General features: G+C 56.5%; 2 protein-coding genes across 3 annotated transcripts; one reads left to right on the top strand and one right to left on the bottom strand.

Annotated features, from left to right (window-relative positions):
• The first annotated feature begins 7,336 nt into the window (after nucleotides 1-7,336).
• PPP2R5B (protein phosphatase 2 regulatory subunit B'beta) lies at nucleotides 7,337-15,910 on the top strand. 2 transcript variants are annotated; one of them, XM_036430428.2, is made up of 14 exons: nucleotides 7,341-7,684; nucleotides 8,125-8,579; nucleotides 9,214-9,410; nucleotides 10,168-10,269; nucleotides 10,425-10,517; nucleotides 10,619-10,749; nucleotides 11,986-12,045; nucleotides 12,139-12,247; nucleotides 12,689-12,742; nucleotides 12,815-12,865; nucleotides 12,979-13,098; nucleotides 14,311-14,438; nucleotides 14,702-14,803; nucleotides 15,138-15,910. In XM_036430428.2, the coding sequence occupies exons 2-14, from the start codon at nucleotides 8,381-8,383 to the stop codon at nucleotides 15,283-15,285; spliced, it is 1,494 nt and encodes a 497-aa protein (XP_036286321.1). In that variant the 5' UTR covers nucleotides 7,341-7,684; nucleotides 8,125-8,380; the 3' UTR covers nucleotides 15,286-15,910. The 2 variants fall into 2 exon arrangements, 1 of the variants encoding a protein (XP_036286321.1); XR_004986721.2 differs by lacking the exon at nucleotides 15,138-15,910 and having other exon boundaries at nucleotides 7,337-7,684; nucleotides 14,268-14,438.
• Nucleotides 15,911-15,919: 9 nt separating this feature from the next.
• Nucleotides 15,920-16,901, bottom strand: GPHA2 (glycoprotein hormone subunit alpha 2). Its single transcript, XM_036430455.2, has 3 exons — nucleotides 16,614-16,901; nucleotides 16,272-16,456; nucleotides 15,920-16,186 (listed from the first exon to the last, which is right to left on the bottom strand). Exons 1-3 carry the CDS (start codon nucleotides 16,714-16,716, stop codon nucleotides 16,085-16,087), a joined length of 390 nt encoding a protein of 129 aa, XP_036286348.1. The 5' UTR covers nucleotides 16,717-16,901; the 3' UTR covers nucleotides 15,920-16,084.
• Between the last annotated feature and the right edge of the window lie 755 nt (nucleotides 16,902-17,656).

Here is a 17,656-nt window from a genome sequence, read left to right as displayed (position 1 = left end):
TTCGACCTTGGATTACTTGCTTGAACAATAGGGTAGTTGCAGGAGATTGACTCCCACTGACTCAGTAGATAACCTTTAGTTCTGCTTTTGTATTATGGGCAAGATAGGGCCACATTCCAATGTCAAGCAGGGTGTGACTGGGAACCCACCCTGCGGGCTGTCCCCAGTCTTTAGAATTTAGTCCTGAGGGGCCAATCAGGGTTAGCCGAGGCAGTGACATCACCGACCTGAGTAAAACCCCTGGACTGGGCGAAATTCACTCTCTTCCGCCATGCTGCCGGCATGAGTGGGGCAGCCCATGCTAGCATGGAGATGGCTCTTTTGTTTATTGCATCGGACTCGGCTCCCTGGTGGTCCTTGGGGATCATGAATTCATCTGGAATCCCCAGCCAGGACCATGAGGGACCCCGGTCCGGAGAGCCTGACTGGCCGCGGTAGGTGTGTGTTTGTCTGTGTTTTTGTGTGAGCGCTCTGGAGGGACTGGCCCTCCATCAGGGCTCTCCCCTGGGTGTTTACCGGCTGCTGCGTCAGCCATGGTTTGAGTCCAGATTCGAATCTGTAATAAATTCTAGCATGCTTAATCAAATTGGCTCCGGTGGTCCATCTCTTGGGGACTCGCTTCGTAACACAGCCGACTGGTGATTCTCTCTCCCCCTCACCCTTCCTGTCTGAAATCAATAAAAATATATTTTTTAAAATCAGACATTATGAATTAAGCCTGCGTGATGTCCTGGACTCTGGGCTTGTCACTAGAGATGCTATTAATGTCCCCGTTTTACCGGCGAGGAAAGCAGGTTGTGCCTCAGTGCCTGTGGAGAAGGGAAGGGGCCAGCCGCCCTTCTCCCAGAGGCAGTGGGACTGCGAGGCATATTCTGGAGATGAGCGAACGCTGTCCTGTGTCCAGGCTGAGAGGGACGGCCATTCCCCTGTGTGGGGAGAGGTGCGCCCTGTGCGAAGGTGGAGGACACGGGGCCAGGCCAAGAGCTAGGCCCCGGTCTGGGGCGGCAGCGCCTCCAGGTGGGCTCTCCAGTGAAGCTGCGCTCACATCTGTCTCTCGTGGTAACTTGCCTGGGAGCCACAGCTGTCCCTCAGAACGGTGCCTGCAGCTGGGAATCTATTCCTCATCTGATTCCCTCTGTGGCAGTGGTTCCCAAGGTGGGGCACACGCTCCACAGGAGAGCAATCTGATTTTTAAGGGGGGCAATTCAAGAATGTGTTATTAACAGTGATTTCCCACCCATTTCTTATGGTTCTAGGGGCCTCATTTACAGTCTATAAATATATTGTGACATTTGTGCATTTCAGTTCCCTATGTTTTGAAACTTTGCTATTTTTCATATCACTATATATATATATATATATATATATATATATATATATGTATATATATATTTTTTTTTCAATTTCTTAGTGATTTCTTCCTTAGAACTTGAACTTTCTTTTTGCTCTTTTATTTTTCTCTTTCACGGATGCCATGTTCTTTGGAAGCTTGTTTAGACCTAGTTAATGGCCTTTTAGGCCTCCTCCACACGAATAGAGTTCACCTTTGGAATAATAGGAATTATATGTCAGTGGGGGGGGTCAGGATTTCAGAGATGTGTAGGTGGGGCGTGGCCAGGAAAGGTTGGGAACCACTGCTCTATGGCCAGGACATGCCGTGTCTGCATCACAGCAGAGCAGACAGGACTCAGAGGGGTACAAAGGTCCTTCCTGCTGCCTGTCCCCCCAGACACAGCCCCGTGAGCTCTCTACAAATCCAACTCCAAGACTTAACGGTCCCACAGCTTGGCCCAGGCCCGGAGTAGGAGCTGAAGGTGCGAATGAAGAACACCCCCAAGGTAAAGGGTGTGACATTCTTAGGGAAGGGTGTTGGGGTGCCGTTCCAAGCCCGGCCTTAGGGAGCTTTCATTGGACAAGTGAACCCCAAGAACTCAAGGGACCTGAAGAAAGATGGGCCGTCGTTCCCGCCCAGAGAAGAAAAGGGAGAGGGCTAGGCTCTGTGGGGCTCCTCGGAGACCCCCACTCACTAGACAGGTGGGACTCATCAGACCTAAGATGAGTTTTTGGCCTCCGGGCTCCAGAACGGAGGCCCTCCCTCCCCCAGGGCAGGTGCACTCAGCAGAAGTCCGGCGAGGAGGTCGGGATGGGTGTGGGAGGAATCAGAGAAGATAGCTGGGGGCTGTGACTTTTGCCTTTGTCCCTGGTGGAAGGCCTTGATTTTGCATCTTTTTAAAAAAATAATATATTTTATTGATTTTTTTACAGAGAGGAAGAGAGAGGGATAGAGAGTTAGAAACATTGATGAGAGAGAATCATCGATCAGCTGCCTCTTGCACACCCCCTACTGGGGATGTGCCCGCAACCAAGGTACATGCCCTTGACTGGAATCGAACCTGGGACCCTTGAGTCTGCAGGCTGATGTTCTATCCACTGAGCCAAACCGGTTTCAGCTGATTTTGCATCTTGTTTAAAATACACAAACTTTACCACCTTAACCATTTCTTATCTTGCCTGTTAATCCTTACCTGAGGACATTTCCCCATGGATTTCTAGAGAAAGTGGAAGAAAGAGGGAAAGACAAAGAGAGGGACACACCTTTGCTTGCCTCCCCAATGCATCCATCCTACCAGGGCTATGGGGCGAACTTGCAACAAGGTACATGCCCTTGACCCGAATAGGAGCTATATGCCCTTGACCCGCATCGAACCCGCAATCCTTCAGTCCTAGGGCTGATGCTCTAACCACTGAACAACGGGCTACAGCAGGAACCATTTCTAAGTGTATGATTCAGTAATGTTAAATTCATTCACATTGCTGTGCAACCAGGCTCCGGCAGTTTTTTATCTTGCAAAAACTGATTCTCTGTAGCCATTGAACGACGAGATGAGTGAATGTCATGGGATAAAATAAAGTGACATCTCAATAAAGATGATGCATCAGATTTTCATCTGCACCTCCCAGGTGACATGGCATCTATTCTGAGGCCCAGTTCAAATGCAGGAAGTCTTATGTCTGTCCCCACCCTTCAGTCCTCCTGTCCTCAAAGTGAGCACCCCTCTGTACTGAGCACCAGCCCCCCACTGCCAGCCTGACCCCAAGCCCAGGACATACCTTCCAGGGAGCCTGCAGCTGAAACTCCTGGCTGAGGCTGGGAAACGGGTCTCTTGCTGATGGCCTGTGTGACCTTGGGCGAGACCTCGCCTCTCTGGAGCTTGGGATCTATTTGGCTCTGGAAGGCTCCACGGGCTTGCCCTCCCCTGAGCTTTATCCTTCTTCTTCTTCTTCTTCTTCTTCTTCTTCTTCTTCTTCTTCTTCTTCTTCTTCCTCTTCCTCTTCCTCTTCCTCTTCCTCTTCCTCTTCCTCTTCCTCTTCTTCTATTGAGTGATTTTGAGAGGGAGAGGGAGAGAGAAAGAGACAGAGAGAAACATTGGTTGTTTCACTTATGCGTTCATTGGTGGATTCTTATATTTATTTACTTTTTATTATTGACAGTATTTTTTTAATAGTTCATTCTCGCCCCCCCCTTTTTTTTAGTATATTTTATTGATTTTTTACAGAGAGGAAGGGAGAGGGATAGTTACCAAAAACATTGATGAGTCATCGATCAGCTGCCTCTTGCACGCCCCCTACTGGGGATGTGTCCGCAACCAAGGTACATGCCCTTGACCGGAATCGAACCGGGGACCCTTCAGTCCACATGCCAACGCTCTATCCACTGAGCCACACCGGTTTTGGCTGTTACTGACAGTATTACAAATGTCCCCTATCCCCCCTACTTTGCTTCCCTCCATACATCCCCACCCACGGAGGCTTTCACCACACTATCGTCTGTGTCCATGGGCTACCCAATGTGCACACCAGGTCTATGTTCTCTGTTTAATCTCCTCCTGCCCCCTCCACTCCCCTTCCCTCTGAGACCTGTCTGTGTGTCCCACACACCATGGCTCTGGACCTACTTCGTTCATCAGTTTATTTTGATCATTAGTGTCCACATATAAGTGGGATCACGTGATACTTGTCTTCCTCTGGCTAATTTCACTTAGCATCACTCTCTCCAGGCTCATCCACTCTGTCACAAAGGGTAAGAGACCATTCTTACAGCTGCCTATCGCCATTGTGTAAACGAACCACAGCTTTTTTATCCCCTCACCTTCCGCTGGGCACCTGGGCTGTTTCTTAGCTGTTGTGAATAACACTGCTATGGCCCTGGCTGGTTTGGCTCAGTGGGTAGAGTGTCAGCCTGTGGACTGAAGGGTTCCAGGTTCGATTCCGGCTGGGGGCACATGCCTGGCTTGCGAGCTCAGTCCCCAGAAGGGGGCATGCAGGAGGCAGCCCATCAATGATTCTCTCCCATCATCCATGTTTCTTTCTCTCTCTTTCCCTCTCCCTTCCTCTCTAAAATCAATAAAAATAATTTTTAACAAACACACAAAACACTGTTATGAACATAGGGGTGCATATTCTTTCTGATTGGTGTTTTGGGATGCTTAGGATATATTCCCAGAAGTGAGATCACTAAATCAAATGGCATTTCCCTTCTTAGCTTAAAATATATATATATATGTATATTTTATTGATTTTTACATAGAGGAAGGGAGAGGTATAGAGAGTTAGAAACATCAACGAGAAACATTGATTACTTGCCTCCTGCACACTTCCTACCAGGGATTGAGCCCACAACCAAGGTATATGCCCTTGACCAGAATTGAACCCAGGACTCTTCAGTCCTTGGGGCTGACACTCTAACCGCTGAGCCGAACCAGCTAGAGCTTTAAAATATTTGTATTGATGCCGAAATCGGTTTGGCTCAGTGGATAGAGCAGACTGAAGGCTCCCGGGTTTGATTCCGGTCTGGGGCATGTACCTTGGTTGCAGGCACATCCCCGCTGGGGGCTGTGCAGGGGGCAGCTGATCGATGATTCTCTCTCATTGATGTTTCTAACTCTCTATCCCTCTCTCTTCCAATCTGTAAAAAATCAATAAAATATATATTTTTAAAAATATTTGTATTGCTTTCGAGAGAAAGGGAGAGAGGGAGAAAGACATAGAAACAACAGTGATTAGAGAGAATCAGTGATCAGCTGCCTCCTACACACACACACTGGGGATGGAGCCCACAACCGGGCATTTGACCTGATGGAATAAAATTGTGACCTCCTAGTTCGTATGTCAACACTCAATAACTGAGCCACGCCTAACAGGCCCATTTTTAAAATTGCATGTGTGCCGAAACCGGTTTGGCTCAATGGATAGAGCGTCGGCTTGGGACTGAAAGGTCCCGGGTTTGATTCCGATCAAGGGCATGTACCTTGGTTGCGGGCATATTCTCAGTGGGGGGGGGTTAAAGAGGCGGCTGATCGGTGACTTTCTCTCATCAATGTTTCTAGCTCTGTATCTCTCTCCCTTCCTCTCTGTACAAAATCAATAAAATATATTTAAAATAAAAAAATTAAAAAATATAAAATTGCATGTGTAAGTGGATTCTGGGGTTGAGTTGTAATCATCTATTGGCCACTTCCTGCACATCCCCTCCTGTGGATCAAGCCAGAAACCTGGGCATGTGCCCCTGAACCCATGACCTCCTGGTTCATGGTGGGTCAGCGCTCAACCACTGAGCTACACCAGCCAGTCTCCCTTTTCAGTTTGATGATGGTTTCCTTTGCTGTGCGGAAGCTTTTTAGTTTGCTGTAGTTTTTTTCTTTCTCTTCATTGTACCCTGACTGGGGATGGAACCCGCCACTTAGGCGAATCAGGATGACACTGTAACTATCATAACTAAGCTCCCTGCTGGGGCTTCCCAGTTATTTCTGCAGGGATGTGGGAGAAACTCTACCTGCTGAGCCTGGGAGCTGGGCATGGAGAAGATTAAGGGTTTCCGTTGACAGATGAAGACACGAAGAGCCAGATGAACATTGGTGAAGATTTCTGAGCAAGGCAATCACTGGCCAGCTCTCTAGTGGTGTAGTCCTGGACCCCAGTCTGCCTAAATGGGACCTGGATTTCTGTTGCTTTAGCACATGGGCACCTTTGGCACCTAGGCTCCTATGCCACAGGGAAGATGGCTGGGTGGGCACCAAGGCCCAAGGATGTGTCATCCTGATAAGCCAAAGTGGCAGGTTCCATCCGCAGTCAGGGTACAATGAAGAAAAAGAAAACAACATACAGATGGGACCACTCCAGAAAGAGCCGGAGCCCCAGACCCCTCCCTGACTCCACTGTGTGTTCTCACTGACCACTCCTGCTCTCGTATGGACCAGCCAATTGTTCATCTAGGCAAATCCTCTGGGTAGCTCCTGGCCGGTGTGGCTCAGTGGTTGAGCATAGACCTATGAATCAGGATGTCAAGGTTCAATTCTGGTCGGGGCCCAGGCCCAGGTTGCAGGCTCAATCCCCAATAGGGGTGTGCAGGAAGAGGCCAGTCAATGATTCCCTTTCATCATTGCTTCTCTCTCTCTCTCTCTCTCTCTCTCTCTCTCTCTCTCTCTCTCTCTCTCTCTCTCTCTCTCTTCTTCTTCTTCTTCTTTGAAATAAATATATATTTTAAAAAACCTCTTCTGAGTGGAGATTCCACAGTGTAGTGTAGAGGGATGGAATCCGGGAGTATAAAGGGTATTTGGGGTCCAGGGTTCTAGGAAGGGGTGAAGGGAACTGCTGGCTGGGAACTTCTGGCAGGAATGCCCAACTCCTGGAATGCCACCTGTGCCTTGGATACCCTCCGTGGGTTTTTGAACAAGAGGGGCTGGGAGGTCTGTCTGGGGAGTCCAGCTTGCCCGGAGGGGGGTGGTGTCAGTGCCAGGGAACATCTCCAGGTCTGATTCTTTGCCACTCCAAGGCTGGCCCTTTAAACCTCAGTCCATGATGTCACCATAGACAGCAAGAGGTGGGAGGGGGACTGCAGGCCTGAGGATGGACTGCATTTCCCAGCAGCCTGGGGGGCGCCACACCCTTCCCAGCAGGCACTGGCCCAGGCGGACTATTAACCGGCCCGGCGCCGGTTTCCATGGGGATTCTAAAGGGGCCATTCTGGGACGAGAGTGGGGGTCCCGTGGGGGTGGACAAGTTGGAGCAGGCCAGGTCTTTGGGCCTGGCATAGCATCGGGCGCCTTTCTGCGTGTTCTCTCATTAGTCCTAGCTTCCCGGTGCAAACTCCGGAGCCCTCCACCCTCCTATGCAGTCCCTTCCGGAACCTAGGCGCTCAGCACCACTCGGACCCCAGGACCCCATCCCCAGTCAGCCCACGGGGCTGCCCGTCGATCCGGCTGCCCCTTTAAGCGGCGCGGGGACTACATCTCCCAGCGGCCCCCGGGAGCGCCTGACGCACCCGCCCCGCCCCCCGCCGCGGGAGTGCGGGCTGGAGGGGGGTGACTTGATGTCATCCTGAGCAGCTGGGCGGCGGGCGCCGGGCGCATAAAGCCGGGCTCCGCGGCGGCGCTGCGCCAGGTCGGTCCGGCGCCTGGAGAAGCGGTCCCCGCGCTGCCCAGACCCCCCCCCCAGCGCGCCGAGCGCCCGCGCCCCGCCCCGCCGCTGAGCTGGGGGTCTGCCCCGGCCCCCCCGGCCCGAGAGGGAGCCCCGGAGCGCCGCCGCCCAGCACCCGGAGCGGAGCCGCCGGGACGGGGCTCTGAGCAGCCGCCCCCTCCCCGCCTGCAGCCCCTGCGGTCCGGGGCCCAGAGTGCGGCTCTCAGAAGTGAGTGTCCCCCCGCCGGAGGCTGCTAAGGTTTGGGGGCGAGGAAGGAGCCGGGGTGGGGGAGGGTGCTGGGTTCCAGGAGGGGGGTGGCATAGGCATAGGGCCCCGTTCAGGGGAAGTCCCTAGTGGCCAGGTTAGTGGGGCAGGAATGGGGCCCCATTCTATCGGGGGCCAGCGGGAGGGACGGGATCCCCACTCTAGGCGGGGCTGGCTTGGGGTAGGCTCTGTGCGGAGCGGGTTATTTTGGAGCTGGGGCCTCAGCCTGAGGGGGGGAGGGACTTGTCCCCTGGAGGAAGGGTCCCACCTCCGTTTAGGATCTGGGCCGGAGGAGGGAACAGAGATGGGCGCCAGCAGCACTCAGCCGCTGTCTTCCCGGAAAAACTGACCGGCTCTCTCCATCTCTTCTTGCTGACCTCTCTGCCCGACTTCGCTTTCCAAAGACCCAAGTGAGAACCCCAACTGGACTCTCCGGGACCCCCAGGAAGAACCTGAGACTCAGCCATCCTCCTCTCCACCCTGCCTGCCCCCCAGGACTGGGCAGTTGCCGAAGGCCCTGGGGGGGGCCCAGGACTGTGGTTGTGGGCCCCCCCACCCTCCCAGGATGGGCCCGAGTTAGTCAGCCAAGCCTCACCCAGCACCTTCTAGGGCCAGCAGGAGCCCCGGAGTCCGTGCAGGCTTCACGGCCGCCTGGCTGTCATGGAGACGAAGCTGCCCCCGGCGAGTACCCCCACCAGCCCCTCCTCCCCGGGGCTGTCCCCTGTGCCGCCGCCCGACAAGGTGGATGGCTTCTCCCGCAGGTCCCTCCGCAGGGCCCGGCCCCGGCGGTCCCATAGCTCCTCTCAGTTCCGCTACCAGAGCAACCAGCAGGAGCTCACGCCACTGCCCCTGCTCAAAGGTGAGCCCACGCTGGTGCCAGTGAGGGTGGTGAGCAGCAGCCGGCAGCTGCCATCAGAAGGGGCTTGGGGAGCCCCTTCCGGGTGAGGGACTCCCCCATCCGAGCTGACCCCCACCCCCGGCCCTCTGCTGACGCATGGCCTGATCGGCCTGTCATCCTTGGAGGTGGGGCATCAGGAGGTGGCGCCACCCTGGGGGGCAGACCATGGCCAAGGGTGGGGCCCACAGCCTGGGCTCCAGAGGCCACTTGAGGCCCAGGCGCTGCCAGGGTCCAGGAGCAGGTGTTCAGCCGAGCTCCCTGGGGTCACTGTGTAACCCCCACCTCCGGGCTAAGGGCCTGACCCTCAGCTCTGACCCTTCACCCCACTTCTGGCTGTTAGAGTGCCACCCATGGAGGGAGAGTGGCTGTTGGAGGCCCCTTGGGAAGCCCAGCAGTCCGTGCTCAGGCCGCCAGGCCCGCTGTGGGTTCGGAGGAAGAGGCTCACAGGAGTGGGGGTGGGACAGGAGCCCCGGCTCTGAAGGAGTGGGGATGGCACAAGAGCATGGGGCGGGGGGGCTGCCCTAAGATCAGGAGGGCTCGCCCCTCCCCAGAGCTGTGGCAGCTGGGCCCAGGCTCAGCGCCCCCTCCTCCCCAGATGTGCCGGCCTCGGAGCTGCACGAGCTGCTGAGCAGGAAGCTGGCCCAGTGCGGGGTGATGTTTGACTTCTTGGACTGTGTGGCCGACCTGAAGGGGAAGGAGGTGAAGCGGGCGGCGCTCAATGAGCTGGTGGAGTGTGTGGGGAGCACGCGGGGAGTGCTCATCGAGCCCGTCTACCCGGACATCATCCGCATGGTGAGCACCTGCCGCCGCCTCGGGGGAGGGACTGGGGCACAGGGACACTGCTGACCTGTGGGGGGGGGGAGGCGGTCCTGTTTGAGAAAAACCCAATACCCTCCTGCCTGGCCTCGAGTCCCACATCTCTCTTCCCCACTCCGCCCTCCAGTGCACCCGCCCAGGGCCAGCAGGGTCACTGCTGCTTATGCTCTCCCCAGGCCTGTGCACACTCTTCCCCCGGCCCCCGCTCCCCCCCACTCCGCCCCAAGTCCCTCATCGCCAAGCCCTGGCTCAGGTGCGCTTCTTAGGAAGCCTCTCTCAGTGCCCACGCTAGAAAGCTCCCTTTTGCCGCCTGCAATGTCCGCAGTCCTTGCTGCTTCCCATCTGGTCTGCCCACGGGCTGCACCACATAGCAGGGGTCCTCAAACTTTTTAAAGTGGGGGCCAGATCACGGTCCCTCAGAGAGCTGGAGGGCCGGACTATATGAACTACTAATTCCTACTGTAACACCTCGGCTGCGCTCACTGCCCAAAAAACCTGGCGGGCCGGATCAGACTCCTCTGCAGGCCGCATGTGGCCCGCGGGCCGTAGTTTGAAGATGCCTGATAGTGGGATGTGTCTTATCCACCTGGATCCCCAGCCCCCGGCCCAGGGCTTCCATGAATTACGTGGTCAGGGAATGACTGCCCCGGAGTGAGTGCTGGGGCAGGTGCTGGGCCTGGCTTCCGCCTCTGGGGCTCTCTGGCAGAGAACCCAACCCGTCTGTGTCCCTCAGATCTCAGTGAATATCTTCCGGACTCTGCCGCCCAGCGAGAACCCTGAATTTGACCCTGAAGAGGATGAGCCCAACCTTGAGCCTTCGTGGCCACATCTGCAGGTCTGAGGGCTGGGGAGGCAGGGAGGGAGCTTTAGAAGAGATGGAGGACGGGGGGCGGGGCTCCTCAGGTCCTGGGCTGGTGGATGAGGGCCACAGGGTGGGGTGAGGAGGGGAGTCTGTCCTCAAACTCACCTTTTGTCCGTCCCCTCCCCCAGCTGGTGTACGAGTTTTTCCTGCGCTTCTTGGAGAGCCCAGACTTCCAGCCCTCCGTGGCCAAGAGATATGTGGACCAAAAGTTTGTCCTGATGGTGACGTGGGGAACCCAGGCCGGGGTGCCATGGGGCAGGGGGACAGAATGGAAGCACCCGGGGCTTGGTCTCTCCCCTGACCCTTGACCCTGGCCCCACAGCTCCTAGAGCTATTTGATAGCGAGGACCCCCGGGAGCGTGAGTACCTCAAGACCATCCTGCACCGGGTCTACGGCAAGTTCCTGGGGCTCCGGGCCTACATCCGCAAGCAGTGCAGCCACATCTTCCTCCGGTAGGCGCCCGCTGCCCGCCCGCGGGACCCGGAGGGAGGGGGAGAAGTCTGAGGCAGAGGCTCCGGGCAGGGGGTCCCAAGGAACTCTGGTTGCCCGAGGCCTTTCTTGGCGACATATTTTGTAATATTGATTATTCAAAGCCTGTGAGGTCAGCAAAGGACATTGGTTTCCATTTTACAGATAAAGAAATGGAGGCTGAGAGGGGTGCAGTGGTTTGCAGGGCCTGTCAGTCCAGGGGGGGTCTATGATCTGTATCTTTTGACCTTTATTGTGCTCAGCCATAGGGACCTATGGAGATTCTTTCTGCCCGGCTGGTGTGGCTCAGTGATCGAGCGTTGACTTATGAACCAGGTCACCGTTCAATTCCTGGTCAGGGCACATGCCCAACTTGTGCATGCAGGAAGCAGCCAGTCACTGATTCTCTCTCATCAGTGATGTTCCTCTCTCCCTCTCCCTCTCCCTTTCTCTCTGAAATCAATACAAATATGTGTTTTTAAAAAAGATTCTTTCTGCAAATGTATATTGAGCACCAATGCTAGCATGGCCTTGTGGTTGAGACTGGCTCTGAAGTAAAAGGCCTGTATTTGAGTCTGGTTCCAATATTTGGGTACTCATTATTTAAGCTCTTCTAGTTCCCTCATCTCTAAAGTGGGAATGACAGCTACATCAGGGACAGTCATCAAGAAATGAGGCGATGCCTCCAAAACAGGACTGCGCCCTGACCGAGGCCGGAACTACATAGTAGGTGAGACACGATCCCTCAGGCTTCCTTAGATCCCCTGCTTATTCACTTTGGGACAAGCTTCACTGAACCACTGCGCCTCCATTTCTTCATCTGTACAATGGATCCAATGCACCCCGCCTCCTGGGCTAACAGGGGAGATGCTCTAAGTGCCTGGCATTCTTTCGGTTGACTGGCATGAAGAGTGAAGGAGCAGGCTAGGTGTCTGCTGACTGGATGGGGACCAGGTCAGAGGGTTGGGGTCTGGGGGAAGAGAATGCTTCCTGGCAGAGGTTTGAGCTGAGACCCAGAGAGGCGCTGGTGGCTGGGCTGAGAAGAGCGGTTCCGAGGTGGGTGTGGATCTCCGTGGGGCCTGCTCAGGGTACTGGGAAGGGAGCGCGGCCCCGGTGGGGAGAGAGGACTAGCGTGCAGGGCTGGGTGGCAGGCAGGCTGGTTGGGAGGGGCTGGGCCTGCTCCAGTTGCTCCGAGCCCTTCTGTCCTTGTCCTCCGGCAGGTTCATCTATGAACTCGAGCACTTCAACGGTGTGGCTGAGCTGCTGGAGATCTTAGGAAGGTGACTCTCCCGGGCCTCCGCCGGAGCAGCAGCGTTCGGGGAGGAAGGATCGAGGCCCGTCACCTGAGCCCTCCTCTCCTGTCCCCTCCTCAGCATCATCAACGGCTTTGCGCTGCCCCTGAAGACTGAGCACAAGCAGTTCCTGGTTCGGGTCCTGATTCCCCTGCACTCCGTTAAGTCGCTGTCAGTCTTTCACGCCCAGGTAAGGCCCAGACTTACCCGCACAGCAGACAGCGGACAGAGTCAGGGCAGCCATGCGGGTCAGCCTGCCGCTCTGGCTCAGCCACACTAAATCACCTCCTTTTTCTTTACTGATTCCGTTCCTTCTACGTAGAGAAGCCCCGTGACCCTTTAAGGCTCTCAGACATCAGCTCTGCGAAGCCTTCCCAGCCCCTTGGTCTCAACCTGCCAGAGGCAGGCTTAAACGCTCCTGTATTCGCATAGATTGCGATAGATTTCTGTCGTGGAAACTTGTGTGACATTTATAAGGGCTGGTTTGCTGAATGTCACCCTGTGAGGCCATCATCGTGTCCCCGCGCACTGGGCACAATGCCTGGTACATCCCAGGCAGACGCTGGGGAAATGAGAGTAGGCCCTGCCCTAATCCCCTGCGGACCCACCTTCTCTCTCTCTGCCCCCATAGCTGGCATACTGTGTGGTGCAGTTCCTGGAAAAGGATGCCACCTTGACAGAGCATGTGAGTACCTGTGGGGGAGAAGGCAGGTCCCCGTCCTTGCAGGTCTGACTCCTTTCTGCCTCAACCTCACAGGTGATCCGGGGACTGCTCAAATACTGGCCCAAAACCTGCACCCAGAAGGAGGTAGGAAAGGGGCTCAGACGACCACCAGAGGGGTCAGGAAAGCTTAGCTTCTGGAGGGCAGTCAGGGGTGTGTGTCAGCGGAGATGGAATGCTGCCCCTGTCCCCGCCCCCAGGTGATGTTTCTGGGGGAGATGGAAGAGATCCTTGATGTCATTGAGCCCTCCCAGTTTGTGAAGATCCAGGAACCCCTGTTCAAGCAGGTGGCTCGCTGTGTGTCCAGCCCCCATTTCCAGGTATGGGGTGGGAATGGGTGAGGGTGGGGCCTGGAGAATGGACTAGGAAGGTTGACCAGTTGACCTAACACAGCTCCCTCGGCCCCCTGGACTCTCCTGGGTCTGATAAGGGGGCGATGCTGCGCTTAGGGTCGAGCCCTTGGGTCAAGCCTTAGATCTGCCTCCCACTGGCTGAGGGGCGTTGGGCAGATCACTTCACTCTGAGTGATTAAGCTTCTCATCTGTAACGTGTCCAATAGAGACGTTAGAGATAGTGGGGTAAACATGTTCGGTAACTAAAATGTGCTGCACGTGGGTTATCCCTTCTTTTCTCTTTAAAATATTTTTTTATTGCCAAAACCGGTTTGGCTCAGCAGTAGAGCGTCAGTCTGCGGACTGAAAGGTCCCAGGTTCGATTCCGGTCAAGGGCATGTACCTTGGTTGCGGGCATATCCCCAGTAGGGGGTGTGCAAGAGGCAGCTGATCGATGACTCTCTCTCATCGATGTTTCTAACTCTCTATCTCTCTTCCTTCTTCTCTGTACAAAATCAATAAAATATATTTAAAAAAAAGAAAAAGAAAAAAAAGAAACACCAATGATGAGAGAACCATTGATTGGCTGTCTCTTGCCCACCTCCCACTGGGGATGGAGCCCACAACCTGGGAAAGTGCCCCTAACCAGAATCAAACCCAGGACCTTTCAGTCTGCAGGCCGACGCTCTATCCAAACCATCTAGGGCATCTCTCCTTTTCTTAGTGGCCTTCAGTTTAATCAGTCCCACCTCAGGGCCCAGCTGGGACCCCCCACTCCGCACCATGAGGCTGGCTATAACGTGTGACAGACTCGCTCCCATTCTCATGAGCCATAACCTGGTAGAAGCCAATTCTTCCTCACAGTGATTCTGGCACCTCATTCAACAGCCCTGGGGAGATATCTATTAGTTATTAGCCCCCTTTTTCAGATGAAACGGATGAGGAAACGGAAGCTGAGAGGTTAAATGCCTTGCCCAAGGTCATGTGACCCATGTGCAGCAGAGCTAGGATTCAGCTCTGAGTGTTGGACTCCAAATCCAGTTTCTCTTCTCCTGTCAGTGCTTCCTCCAGTGGGCTAGGGGAGTGCTGAGGATGGGCGTGTGAGGCAGGGCGCCCTGGGGTGTGGGGTGCGGTGGATACAGCCCTTGCCCCTGCAGGGAAGCCTCTGCCAGGCACTCCCTCCGCCATCTCCCGCCCCAGGTTGCAGAGCGGGCTCTGTATTTCTGGAACAACGAGTATATCCTGAGCCTCATTGAGGACAACTGCCACACTGTGCTGCCTGCTGTGTTTGGGACCCTCTACCAAGTCTCCAAGGAGCACTGGAACCAGTGAGTGCCCAGGCCCCGGCCTAACGCTCAGAAGCGGGTCCCGGGGCAGCCAGTGCAGACCGGGGTCACTCCTAGCCGGAGGGCTGAGGGGAGGGTCTCCGAGGGCTGAGGGGAGGCGCAAGGGCAGGCGGAGGGCAGCCTGTGTGGTGGCTGCACGCCGTTTGGGACAGGGATCGGCAGAGCGCTGTGGAGGGAGGTGGGAGGTGGGAGGTGGGGCCAATGCTGAAGTTGCTCTCATCTCACCCCTCCCCGGACCTGCCAAGAACCATCGTGTCTCTGATCTACAATGTGCTCAAGACCTTCATGGAGATGAACGGGAAGCTGTTTGACGAGCTCACAGTCTCCTACAAGCTGGAAAAACAGCAGTGAGTGGGGGGAGCTGGGCACGGAGGGAGGGGAGAGCAGGAAGGAACCAGCTTCTCCTGGTTGGAGGGAGCCTCAGAGGATGACCGCGCTTATTCAGATATTTAAAAAGTGCTGCCCACTCCCCACGACCCGGGGTCCTCCCAGGGCTTCTCCACGTGCGGAGCGTGGAGTTTCCTCTCCCCCTGGCGGTCTCTCAGAGCCAGGCCGGCTGCCTGCTCAGGACCGGCCGCCTCAGTGATCTCCTCCCCAGCGGAAGGCTCCCCTAGCTGCTCGCTGCAGCCGAGGTGGTGCTGAGGGAAGCTGGGCTGCAGGCAGGCCTTCCTCTCCCCGCAGGGAGCAGCAGAAGGCCCAGGAGCGGCAGGAGCTGTGGCAAGGCCTGGAGGAGCTACGGCTACGCCGGTTACAGGGGACCCAGGGGGCAAAAGAGGCCCCTCTCCAGCGCCTTCCACCCCAGGTGGCCACCAACGGGGGTCAGAGCTAGAGATCCTGTAGAAAGGGAGGAAGTAAACCCAGAGCTGTCAGTCCCTCTGTGCCCTCTCCTGCCCAGGGGCCCAGAGACACACACCTACCCCGGGCCTGGCCAGAGTGCATTGGAGGGCTCCCTGCCTGGCCCAGCGTGGGCACTTTACGGTGGGGAGAAGAGGATATGGTGGTCCTGGCAACAGAACTCTCCGGCCCTTGTAGCAGGACTTGACCAGGGCAAGCTTGACCAGGAAGCTGCCATCAGGGATCTCCCTGCCCCAAAAAGCTGGGCTCCCTTGCAGGCAGGCTCCCACACCCTGCTCCCAGCCTAGGGCAATGGGGCTCAGGCCTCATGCACCCCCCCTCGTGCCAGCGCGAGGTCCGCTGCACCCCACCATGGATCCATGGTCTATTTATTCTCCCCTGCTCACCCCCAACAGATGCTGACCTGGGCCTGGGCACCCTCCTCCCCTCCTCTCCCTCCCTCTGTACTTTCTTGTCCCCTTTTTATTTATTGGGCAGGGGGAGGGGTGAGGGCACAGGCAGAAGAGATTCCCCATGTCTGGGGCAAGGTGGGGTCACATTACCTTGGTCTGTCCCCCTTCCCCTGGCTGGGGGTAGACTTAATAAAGACAGAAACTCAAGGACTGCTTGCTTTATTAAGGGAGATGGCAGAGAGGGAAGTGCAATGGTGAGACTGTGAGGAGGTGGCAGGAGCAGGCAGCCTCCCCGTTTCGGGGGGTGAAGCTGCCGTCCGCAGTGATGCTCAGGATACACAGAGGGACTGACCAAGCGGCGGGAGGTGGGGACAGGGTGGGCTAGTAGCGTGAGAGGCGACACATGTCACACTGGCAGGCTCTGGCCGTGAAGATGTCCAGCTCCTCCCTCCGGCCCCCCCCACACTGCAGCTGCACCTTCACCTGTGGGAGAGGGGGTTCGGTTCCAGTCCCCTTCCTGAGCCATTTTAGACCCCAACTCCTCTGCCTCCCCCAGGGGGCCCCTCACCTTCCTCAGGCCGGTGATGGTGCAGCATTGAGAGATGGAGGTGACGTTGTGGCGATAGCCACTGGCCGCCAGCACTGAGTACCGCGAAGGGAAGGCACTGGATTCGCAGTGGCCCACACAAGCCTGGGCCACGTGGGAGCCCTGGCAGGTGCCTTGGCGGTCACTGCGCACAGTCACGGTGAAGGCTGGGAGGAGACAGGCGAGCTGTATTCGGTGCCTCGGCGAGGTCTCACCCAGCTCCCGCCGCCCGTCCCTCTGTGGGCCCATCAGGCTGCCGCCTGCCCCTCTGTCCAGCCCATCAGCTCTTTGCTCCCACCCAGCCCTCTGCCCCAAGTTACTCACGGTGCAGGTGGCAGCCCGGGATGGCCGCCTGCTGACCCCAGCCTTCAGTGGTCACCAGGAACAGCAGGCAGAAGAGCAGGGTTTGGGGGGACGCCATGGGCATCTGAAACGGTGGGCAGAGATGTCTCTAGGGCGTGTGCAGGCGGATGCTTCCAGGTGAATGAGCCAGGGCCAGGTGAGCCTGACTGCCCTGTACCCGCCTTTGAGTGCGTCTGCCTGTGAGTCTCTGGATGGCCATCAGCGTGAGCAGCAGTCTCTGGATGTGATTTGTCAGCTCACTGGTGGGTTCCCCCTGCATATCTCCCACCATCTGGCGCACAGACATCTGCCCCCGCCATCTGCCCACCTTGGCCTATAGGACCCCATCTGCATCCCCGGGGCCCTCAGGGGCTTACCACTTCCAAGGCCCAGGACTGAGCGGCTGGCTGAGTGGCTCCGTGAGCAGCCTGCTGCTGGTCTTCAGACTCTCAGCTTCTCAGGCTTTATCTGCCAGCAGTAGGAGCCACGCCTTCCGGGAGATCGGCTTTCAGGCCTGCGCCCAGCCTCAGGCCTCAAGCCTCAGGCCCCAGCCATCCCACCTGGGAGATCAGCTCCTCCCGAGGTGTGGTTGGGGGGCGTGGCGTCTGCTTTCTGCCCCCTTCTGCCCAAAAGCTGCCCACTGCCCGGGGCTGGTGAGGCGAGGTGGGGAGTGAAGCCCAGGAGCTTGCCGAGTGGGCAGCTGTGTGCAGGTGGAGAGAGGGCCCGAGAAAGGGCTGAGTTGTTGCCACCTGGGTTCTCTGTGTGGCCTTGGGCAGAACACTCAGTGAGGGCCTCACCACCCCAACGTTAGAACTCCTGGTGCCTGGCTGGCATGGTGCAATGGTTGAGCGGTGACCTACAGTCCAAGAGGTCACTGGTTCAATTCCCGGTCAGGGCACAGGCCCCGGTTGCGGACTGGATCCCCAGTAGGGGTGTGCAAGAGGCAACCGATCCATGATGTTTCTCACTGAAGTTTCTATTTCTCTATTCCTCTCCCTAAAAATTAGTAAAAACATCTTTTTAAA

The sequence above is a fragment of the Pipistrellus kuhlii genome, unplaced genomic scaffold, assembly GCF_014108245.1.
Source record: "Pipistrellus kuhlii isolate mPipKuh1 unplaced genomic scaffold, mPipKuh1.p scaffold_m20_p_109, whole genome shotgun sequence".
NCBI classification, from domain to species: Eukaryota; Metazoa; Chordata; class Mammalia; order Chiroptera; family Vespertilionidae; genus Pipistrellus; species Pipistrellus kuhlii.
This window is presented reverse-complemented; position numbering and strand designations above follow the sequence as displayed.